Source organism: Porites lutea, chromosome 12 (genome assembly GCF_958299795.1).
Source record: "Porites lutea chromosome 12, jaPorLute2.1, whole genome shotgun sequence".
Classification (NCBI taxonomy): domain Eukaryota; kingdom Metazoa; phylum Cnidaria; class Anthozoa; order Scleractinia; family Poritidae; genus Porites; species Porites lutea.
In genome coordinates, this window is record NC_133212.1 from 5,496,732 (window position 1) to 5,507,927 (window position 11,196).

The following is an 11,196-nucleotide window of genomic DNA, read 5'->3' on the forward strand; positions in this document are numbered from 1 at the left end:
GGTTCTCTTCACACTCGTTATTGATAGTTGTTTGTTATATGCTAAGAAAGTGATTCTTGGATTGGAAGTGGTATTTACAGGAGATCCATTTATGGTCCAAGAGAATGTCGGCCTAGGATTGCCACTTGCATTACATAAAAGTGATACATTGAAGCCTTCCAGTACTATCTGATTCTGAGGATGTTCGGAGATCTCAGGTTGATCTGTGTTAAGAGGAAAAGTACTCATTTGTTAAGAGATATAGGTTTTACTTTTAAATGATATCTCTAAGGTAAAACTAAATAGCTGGTGTTTTAAATACTGCAACTTTAAAAAGGAAATGATTATTAATGACGTCTTTTGACCTGCAGATATATCGCCCTAAGCTAATATTTCAATATTTCGCAAAACAACAAAAAAATGTAGAATAACTGATTCTAAAGAAGAAATTTAGGTGTTTTCTAGAGATAAGACTAGTTAAACCGCCTACTACTTAAAGAAACAATAGTTTAATTCGTCACTGTTCATAGAGAAAAACAAACAAACAAACAAAAACAAATTATAACACAAAAACGCTAGATCAAAATATATGTATTTATATCCTAGAACATTCTTAATTCTTCAGTAGGTCCCTTTTTTGGTTCACTGGAGGAATCCAAAGAAAAACCGGGCAGGTTTCAACCTGTGCAAGGTGGTAAATATTACAACCATGCAAAAAACGTTCTGTGGATTATGGAATTGGTACATGCCTCCTATTTTAAACGTAGAATGAAATAACGCAGGTTATTAGAATAGATTGCTAATGAAACCCATCGTTTTTAGGCAACGAAAAAATGTAGAATAACTGGTTCTAATGAAGAAATTTAGGTATTTTCTAGAGTTAAGAGTAGTTAAAACGACTACTACTAAAAAACAAAACTTGAATTCTTCACTGCCCATAAAAACAAAAAACAAAACAAAATAGTAATACCCTAGATGAAACGAAAATATGCTTGAACATTTTTAATTTCACAGTAGGTCCCTTTTTTGGTTCACAACAGGAATGGAAAGAAAAAAGGGGCAGGTGTTAGCCTGTGCAAGGTGGTAAGTGATAAAACTATGAAAAGAACGTTTTGTGAATTTTTGAGTTGGTACATGCCTTCTAATTTAAACGTAGAATGAAATAACGCAGTTTATTAGAATAGAATTCTAATGATACCCATCTTTTTTAACCTCTCTTATTACTAGGGAATGTGATGTTAAATTTAGACTTTACTTGTTATATCTACGACAAGCGAATTTTGTTGTGTTTTTATATTGGTAGATATTGGAAAGAGAATCTCTCCGCGTAATACACCCTTATTAATAAACAGTTGGTTTTAAGTAAATGAGTGAAAGTATTCTTACATTGAACTGTAAGAAAGGCAGCACTGGAACTAACTGCACCAACACTGTTGTTAGCCACACATCTATATTCCCCACTGTCCACCCTGTTCACATTGGTTATGTTGAGTTGTTTGTTGCCTGCTGATAAACTGATTCTCGCATTGTCAGTGGTATTTATAGGAGATCCATTTTTGGTCCATGAGAATTTTGGTGTGGGATTTCCACTTGCATTACATGAGAACGCAACATTTAATCCTTCGAGTACTGTTTGATTCTGTGGATCTTCGGAGAACTCAGATGGATCTGTAGTAAGAAATAAAGTACTTGATTATCACATGATGTACGTTTTAGAGACATATTGCAATGTCTGGCGAAAAAATCATAATGGTTAGTTGCCATCTTCATCGTAAAACTAAGTAAATGATTATTGCGTACAAGGGACTCTACGATCTTCAAAAAGCATCGTCAAAAGCGTTTTATTGAATCATCCGGCGTATTTAATGTTCGATATTAGCAGATATTTAGTTCCTGGAGAAGTGCACTTGTATTCTAAATGATAAGGTAATTTCATTATGTTGTGATAGATTTCGTAAAACGTCGACATATGATGTCGGCACATAATACTCTTCTACTGATGTACAGAGGTAAATGTTTGGAAAATGGTGAAAGCTTCCTTACATTGAACTATAAGAAAGGCAGCAGTAGAGTTCACTGTCTTAACACTGTTGCTCGCCAAACATTTGTATTCTCCTCCGTCGGTTCTCTTCACACTCGTTATTGTTAGTTGTTTGTTATATGCTGAGAAAGTGATTCTTGGATTGGAAGTTGTATTTACAGGAGATCCATTTATGGTCCAAGAGAATGTCGGCGTAGGATTTCCAATGGCATTACATAAAAGTGATACGTTGAAGCCTTCCAGTACTATCTGATTCTGTGGATGTTCGGAGATCTCAGGTTGATCTGTGTTAAGAGGAAAAGTACTCATTTGTTAAGAGATGTAGGTTTCACCGGTAAATGATATCTCTAACGTAAAACTAAATAGCTAGTTTTTTAAATACTGCAACTTAAAAAAAGAAAAGTCTATTAATTACGTCTTTTGACCTGCACATATATCGCCCTAAGCTAATAGTTCAATATTTCGCAAAACAACAAAAAAATGTAGAATAACTGATTCTAATAAAGAAATTTAGGTGTTTTCTAGAGATAAGACTAGTCAAAACGCCTACTACTTAAAGAAACAATACTTGAATTCGTGATTGCTCATAAAAAAACAAACAAACAAACAAAAACAAATTAAAACACAAAATCGCTAGATCAGAAAAAATATATAGATCCTAGAACATTCTTAATTTCAACAAGGTCCCTTTTTTGCTTCACTGGAGGAATTCAAGGAAAAACAGGGCATGTTTTAACCTGTGCAACGTGGTAAATAGTAAGACCAGACAAAAAACGTTCCGTGGATTATGGAATTGGTACATGCCTTCTAATTTAAACATAGAATGAAATAACGCAGGTTATTAGAATAGATTGCTAATGATACCCATCTTTTTTGGGCTGTCTTATCACAGGGGAATGTGATGTTGAATTTAGAGTTTACTGGTTATATCCACGACTAGTGAATTTTTTTGTGTTTATATATTGGTAGATATCCGAAAGAGAGTGTCGCCACTTGATACACCCTTACTAGTACAAAGTTAGGCTTAAGTAAATAAGTAAAAGTATTCTTACATTGAACCGTAAGAAAGGCAGCACTGGAATTAACTGCACCAACACTGTTCTCAGCCACACATCTATATTTCCCACTGTCCACCCTGTTTACGTTGGTTATGTTGAGTTGTTTGTTGCCTGCTGATAAACTGATTCTCGCATTGTCAGTGGTATTTATAGGAGATCCATTTTTGGTCCATGAGAATTTTGGTGTGGGATTTCCACTTGCATTACATGAGAACGCAACATTTAATCCTTCGAGTACTGTTTGATTCTGTGGATCTTCGGAGAACTCAGATGGATCTGTAGTAAGAAATAAAGTACTTGATTGTCACATGATGTACGTTTTAGAGACATATTGCAATGTCTGGCGAAAAAATCATAATGGTTAGTTGCCATCTTCATCGTAAAACTAAGTAAATGATTATTGCGTACAAGGGACTCTACGATCTTCAAAAAGCATCGTCAAAAGCGTTTTATTGAATCATCCGGCGTATTTAATGTTCGATATTAGCAGATATTTAGTTCCTGACGAAGTTCACTTGTATCCTAAATGATAAGGTAATTTCATTATGTTGTGATAGATTTCGTAAACGTCGACATATGATGTCGGCACATAATACTCTTCTAACTGATGTACAGAGGTAAATGTTTGGAAAATGGTGAAAGCTTCCTTACATTGAACTATAAGAAAGGCAGCAGTAGAGTTCACTGTCTTAACACTGTTGCTCGCCAAACATTTGTATTCTCCTCCGTCGGTTCTCTTCACACTCGTTATTGTTAGTTGTTTGTTATATGCTGAGAAAGTGATTCTTGGATTGGAAGTTGTATTTACAGGAGATCCATTTATGGTCCAAGAGAATGTTGGCGTAGGATTTCCACTTGCATTACATAAAAGTGATACGTTGAAGCCTTCCAGTACTATCTGATTCTGTGGATGTTCGGAGATCTCAGGTTGATCTGTGTTAAGAAGCAAAGTACTGACATTTATTAAGAGATATAGGTGTTACTGTTAAATGATAACTCCAAGGTAAAACTCAATAGCTAGTTTTCAAATACTGCAATTTTAAAAAAGGAAAAGATTATTGATTACGAGTTTTGACCTGCAGACATATCGCCGTAAACTAATATTTCAATATTTCGCAAAACAACAAAAAAAGTAGAATAACTGATTCTAATGAAGAAATTTAGGTGTTTTCTAGAGTTAAGACTAGTGAAAACGACACTACAATAGTTTAATTCGTCACTGCCCATAAAAGCAAAAAACAAAAGACAAGAAGACACTAGATTAAACAAAAAATGGGGTACGACATTTTTAATTCTGCAGTAGGTCCCTTTTTTGATTCTCTGGAGGAGCGCAAAGAAAAACAGGACATGTTTTAGCCTGTGCAAAGTGGTAAATCTTTAAACTAGGAAAAGAAAGATCTTTGAATTATGCAATTGCTACATGCCTTCTAATTTAAATATAGAATAACAATAACGCAGGTTATTAGAATAGTCTTCTAATGATATCCATTTTTTTAGCAATCTTATTACTAGGGAATGTGATGTTAAATTTAGAGTTTACTGGTTATATCTACGACAAGTGAATTTTGTTGTGTTTATATATTGGTAGATATTCGAAAGAGAATCTCGCCACTTGATACACCCTTACTAGTACAAAGTTAGGCTTAAGTAAATAAGTAACAATATTCTTACATTGAACCGTAAGAAAGGCAGCACTGGAATTAACTGCACCAACACTGTTCTCAGCCACACATCTATATTTCCCACTGTCCACCCTGTTTACGTTGGTTATGTTGAGTTGTTTGTTGCCTGCTGATAAACTGATTCTCGCATTGTCAGTGGTATTTATAGGAGATCCATTTTTGGTCCATGAGAATTTTGGTGTGGGATTTCCACTTGCATTACATGAGAACGCAACATTTAATCCTTCGAGTACTGTTTTATTCTGTGGATCTTCGGAGAACGCAGATGGATCTGTAGTAAGAAATAAAGTACTTGATTGTCACATGATGTACGTTTTAGAGACATATTGCAATGTTTGGCGAAAAAATCTTAATGGTTAGTAGCCATCTTCATCGTAAAATTAAGTAAATGATTATTGCGTACAAAGGACTCTACGATCTTCAAAAAGCATCGTCAAAAGCGTTTTATTGAATCATCCGGCGTATTTAATGTTCGATATTAGCAGATATTTAGTTCCTGGAGAAGTTCACTTGTTATTCTAAATGATAAGGTAATTTCATTATGTTGTGATAGATTTCGTAAAACGTCGACATATGATGTCGGCACATAATACTCTTCTAACTGATGTACAGAGGTAAATGTTTGGAAAATGGTGAAAGCTTTCTTACATTGAACTATAAGAAAGGCAGCAGTAGAGTTCACTGTCTTAACACTGTTGCTCGCCAAACATTTGTATTCTCCTCCGTCGGTTCTCTTCACACTCGTTATTGTTAGTTGTTTGTTATATGCTGAGAAAGTGATTCTTGGATTGGAAGTTGTATTTACAGGAGATCCATTTATGGTCCAAGAGAATGTTGGCGTAGGATTTCCACTTGCATTACATAAAAGTGATACGTGGAAGCCTTCCAGTACTATCTGATTCTGAGGATGTTCGGAGATCTCAGGTTGATCTGTGTTAAGAAGCAAAGTACTGACATTTATTAAGAGATATAGGTGTTACTGTTAAATGATAACTCCAAGGTAAAACTCAATAGCTAGTTTTCAAATACTGCAATTTTAAAAAAGGAAAAGATTATTGATTACGAGTTTTGACCTGCAGACATATCGCCGTAAACTAATATTTCAATATTTCGCAAAACAACAAAAAAAGTAGAATAACTGATTCTAATGAAGAAATTTAGGTGTTTTCTAGAGTTAAGACTAGTGAAAACGACACTACAATAGTTTAATTCGTCACTGCCCATAAAAGCGAAAAACAAAAGACAAGAAGACACTAGATGAAACAAAAAATTGTGTACGACATTTTTAATTCTGCAGTAGGTCCCTTTTTTGATTCTCTGGAGGAACGCAAAGAAAAACAAGACATGTTTTAGCCTGTGCAAAGTGGTAAATCTTTAAACTAGGAAAAGAAAGTTCTTTGAATTATGCAATTGGTACATGCCTTCTAATTTAAATATAGAATAACAATAACGCAGGTTATTAGAATAGTCTTCTAATGATATCCATTTTTTAGCAATCTTATTACTAGGGAACGTGATGTTAAATTTAGAGTTTACTGGTTATATCTACGACAAGTGAATTTTGTTGTGTTTTATATTTGTAGATCTCGCTGCTTAATACACCCCTACTAGTACAAAGTTGGGCTTAAGTAAATGAGTAAAAGTATTCTTACATTGAACCGTAAGAAAGGCACCACTGGAATTAACTGCACCAACACTGTTGTCAGCCACACATCTATATTCCCCACTGTCCACCCTGTTTACACTGGTTATGTTAAGTTGTTTGTTGCCTGCTGATAAACTGATTCTCGCACTGGCAGTGGTATTTATAGGAGATCCATTTTTGGTCCATGAGAATTTTGGTGTAGGATTGCCACTTGCATTACATGAAAACGCCACATTTAATCCTTCGAGTGCTGTCCGATTCTGTGGATGTTCGGAGAACTCAGGTGGATCTGTAGTAGGAAATAAAGCACTTTATTGGCACATGATGTACGTTTTAAAGATTTACGATGTCTGGCGAAAAAAAAATCTTAATGGTTAGTTACACAGTTGATCGTAAAATTAAGAAAACGATCATCGCCTACGATGCACTTTGCGATTTAAAAAGGCCTGGTTAAAAGCGTTTCAATGAATCTTTCGGCGTATTTCTTGTTCGATATTAGTAGACATTTCGTTTGTGGAGAAGCCCACTTGTATTCTAAATGATATGGTAATTTCATTATGTTGTGATAGATTTAGTTTAGCGCCAGACGATTAGGAACATGATGCGCTTTACTGATGTACAGAGTTAAACTTAGGAAAAGGGTGGAAGCTTGATCTTGTTACCTATTGGTCGTTTTTCAAACCCTTTAGCCATGATGCCTCTTTATTGTATTCAACTGAGTAAGTCCAAAGCTCACTCCAGAATAATATATTTTCCTCTGCATTAGGCATAAGCTGCTTTGATTGGTCCAATTGGTCGAAAATTGCAAAACTGTCTCTGGCCTTAGCTGTTATTCTTTGTTTCTTTGGAATGCTGTCCACATTATGAGCAGTATAGGGGGCATAAGGTAACCTACACCACTTGAGAAGCTATTGTTAGAAGAAGAAAAAATTCGGTACGAAACCTAATACAATCCTAATATACATAATGACATGAATCTCCCTACTTAAAAAGCCAATTTAGAATATTATTAAATACTTATACTCTGTAAAACCTACGCAAAGACGTGATGATCTAATTATCTTTACTAGAAGCCTATTTAGAAAATTATTCAGTTTTTATAGTCTCATTACCTCTTATAAACCTACACGAGGCCATCATAGTGTGGTTATCTCTCCTTAAAGCCTACCTAGAATAATACCAAACTGTATAAAATCTACGTAAAAACATCAGTAAAATATAGTTTTTGCGACACTTGTGTTTCTGGATATCTTAAACGTTCTGGCAATGTTTAAAGTGTTTGAGATGGCCGACCTCTGCCTCCGCTTAAGTACGCCCCGTGCTCTTGCTCCTAGTAGCTTCCTCACCGACGTCTCTAGGTGTGTAGAGTAACCACCTGTAACCATTGTATCTCTGCTTCAGCTCCCACATCATGGGCCCATACTTGAGTGTTTTTTCCTCTTTCCTCTCTTGGCTGACAAGTCGCGCGTCGATCCGATATGCTCTAACTTCGTTGTGCTCTGCATAGATGGGAATATCCCAAAAAAAAGCCTCACTCGTGGTGTTCTGGTAGGCTGGTTTTTGCATCACCGGTGAGTACCGTGGTGGAACCCCTTCTACTAACCAATGTTCTCACAGGAGCTCAAAAAACAGAATCTTCAAAGCTCCATCATGCCTGTGTAGGTACCTTGGTTTGTGCTAAGGAGGAACATCCACGCAGTACATGTGCAACGCTCTCAGCTACCTTCCCACATAACCTGCATAGGACTTCGCCGTCGGTAGAGGTTTGCGTTTTCTCCTTCGTAGGTAACAACTACTCATACAGTTCATACATACCCGCGATGATATATGTAGGGCATGAAGCCCAGCCTTTTAATAATATTATTATTATTATTATTATTATTATTATTATTATTATTATTATTATTATTATTATTAGAAAAGTGAAAAGAATCTTTATTACAAAACCTCAATTAAAATCCTATTTACAATCAACCTGCTGTTACAAAAAATCTAATTAATTCATCAAAACACTATCTACAATTCCATCCGTTACAAAAGAAACCCCTCGTCCTTCATTAGAGAACAAAAACAATCCTATATATTATAAGTGAAGATAGAAAAAACTATTCATTTACAAATTCTAAAAAATAGAAGTAACTTAACCTTACATAAAAGAAGAGGAGATAGATATAATTAATAATAAAAGTTCAAAATTCTATAAAATTAAGAATTCCATTATGCAGAGATATTAAGTTCCTGCAATCGAATTATACTAATGACGGCTAAACCAGTGTCCATAAAAAGCCCTAAGTATAAAAGCATATAGACACGTATTTCAGATATCCGCACTAGCGACATTTATTTTACAGTCTACTGATTGCTGTATCTTATTATTATCTATCTTATTATTATTATTATTATTATTATTATTATTATTATTATTATTATTATTATTATTATTATTATTATTATTATTCTTGTACAGCTGTGATTATAAAAATAAAGACTATCTGAAACTCCAGTCGCTTAAGGTCCGCTTTCTTGTAAAAGCAAGGAGAACTCATGACTACTTACACTGGACAATTAGCTTAGCGACATCAGAAGTTGCATTGCCAGCACTGTTGTTCGCTACACATCGGTATTCCCCGGTGTTATTTCTTTTTATACTTGTTATCGTCAACTGCTTGCTATCTGCTCCTAAGAAGATTCTTGAATCGTCACTTGTCAGTACAGATCCGCCTCTGAACCATGATATTGTCGGTTCAGGATCTCCACTGGCGTTACAAGACAAAGTGATGTTATTGCCTTCTGTTACAGTTGTATTCTGTGGATGTGTTGTGATCTGAGGTGCAACTATAATTAACAGCAAAGTAAGGACATTAACTCTGGTAACATTTTCATCGTTGCAAATACATCTTTTAATTTTGTATAAATCAGGGCCGGGACTCGCTGTTGCACATCATGGACAGGGCATTCAGGTATTCAGTCTCGAACGATTACAATATCCCTTCACCGTGCCGGAAGTTGGAGAAAAATACCGAAATTTGTGACTGTCAAGACCTGTCAGCGCCGAGCTTTTAAACCAAACCTGGACCATAACTTATAATTAAATTCAGTAGCTAAATAAAATTATTCACTCACAAATAAGACGGAAGAGTCCCGTAATTCGACTCAGCCAGTTTAAGCTGATGGAAGCCAGTACGCGGAACATTCAAAGCAGGAGCGAATCGAAGTATAAATTTAGCCCGCGGATTAAACATTCGAAAGGGGCACCCAACGAGAATATAGTTCAAAACCACTTAAACGTAGCATTGTTAAACGAATTTTAGTATTTAGACGGTAGATATAAGCACATTTTTATCCCCTAAAAATTTTTCGTCTGTTCGGATTCCCTAGCTTAAAGTCTAGTGATCCAAAAATTATAAGGATCAAAACTCACCTTTTCGAAAATTTTAGCCAGAAAAATGGCTTCCGAAAATTCTAGGTGACGTTTTTGGGTAAAAATCCGTTAAACATGGGCAATTACACCATTTTTTAGATGTTCGAAAATCATAGGAGAGGCAGGCAAGCAAGAAATTTTACAGCAAATTACTGTTCCGAAAATTCTAGATCTCCAATCATCTTCCGAACAGATGTTTTCCCAAAATTGACGTTGGGTGCCCCTAGTAAAATCGGCTGATTACCTTGTGTCTTCGTGAAGTGTATGGCACTCAAGCAGAGCAAAAAGACTCGAAAGTTCATTGTAACATGAAGCGACAATTTTGTTCCTTCATTCGGTAGTCTTCTGGTTGCTTTTGATTCATCTTAATCAATTCATCGTTTAGGGTATGCTTTTATTCTTTATGTGCAAAATCCATGAAGGGTGGATGCTAATAAATCTGAATCTATTGTGTCAAAATACAGGTCAAGCATAAAACCAGAGATATAAGTTATAAACTGACTGCGATTTAAAATTTCATTTTACACCATACTATGTCATGCAATTGAAAGTTATACGTACAACTTCTAGGCATAGTTGTCTTAAGTAAAGACCAAGTAATGTCTGAGAATAAATATTAGTTAAATTAACTGCTCAAACCATGGAGGGTAGTAGCTGTGTGGTTACCACGAATTAACTGAAAGTACAAACAATTTATTTACAGCTAAAGCCTGTGATTATTCACAACGTGATCACCATCTAACGGTTTCACTATTTGCAATCAGCGATGGAGGACATTTAAACGTAAGGTGATAATTTTAAGCGAATTCTTTAACCAACAAAAGTGAAAAACGTCCGGTTGAAAAAGCATAAAATGTAAGGCTTTTGGGCTGAAGATATCTGATAATCGAGGCTCGCATGTGTTCAACAGATTTATGTCCGTCGAATCAGATACCATAATTTACATCTTTCGACAAATTAGCAAATTAAGTTCTGTGAGATTTGTGATTTTCGAGATTCAATGTAACTGTTGAACAGTTCGTTCGCGCATACAAGCTCGTTCCCACGTCATCTACAGAAAATCTACATCAACGGGTGAGACCTGGGCACGAGATTATCCCACCTCAAGCCACTCACCTCTTTCTGTCCCTTCTGCAGTCTTTGTTGTTGGCATTAAAGAAGACTCCTTAATTCCAAACACCCTTCAAAGATCATTTATTGATTAATTTATTTATTTACTTAATATATATTTAATGTACACCTAATTGCAATAACGTTGTCATAGAAAAAAGCAAAAAGACAAATAGGAATAAATTAGCCATGTGATTTACATTTGCGTATTTTAATTCGGTATTTAACAATTATTTAGGAATTCATTCACAATAACAAGA

The 11,196-nt window shown here is 35.3% G+C and overlaps 1 protein-coding gene across 1 annotated transcript in view; it reads right to left on the bottom strand.

Moving 5' to 3' along the window:
- LOC140953610 (hemicentin-1-like) overlaps positions 1 to 10,190 on the bottom strand; it is a 24,431-nt gene extending 14,241 nt beyond the window's left edge. Inside the window, exons 1-10 of the mRNA XM_073403028.1 lie at positions 10,071 to 10,190; positions 8,962 to 9,240; positions 6,413 to 6,694; positions 5,409 to 5,690; positions 4,750 to 5,031; positions 3,730 to 4,011; positions 3,073 to 3,354; positions 2,023 to 2,304; positions 1,366 to 1,647; positions 1 to 203 (exon numbers count right to left, since the gene is read on the bottom strand). The exon at positions 1 to 203 is cut by the window's left edge and continues 79 nt beyond it. Coding sequence (XP_073259129.1) covers positions 1 to 203; positions 1,366 to 1,647; positions 2,023 to 2,304; positions 3,073 to 3,354; positions 3,730 to 4,011; positions 4,750 to 5,031; positions 5,409 to 5,690; positions 6,413 to 6,694; positions 8,962 to 9,240; positions 10,071 to 10,128 — 2,514 coding nt within the window. The 5' untranslated portion in view covers positions 10,129 to 10,190. The remainder of the gene's footprint in view (positions 204 to 1,365; positions 1,648 to 2,022; positions 2,305 to 3,072; positions 3,355 to 3,729; positions 4,012 to 4,749; positions 5,032 to 5,408; positions 5,691 to 6,412; positions 6,695 to 8,961; positions 9,241 to 10,070) is intronic.
- Between the last annotated feature and the right edge of the window lie 1,006 nt (positions 10,191 to 11,196).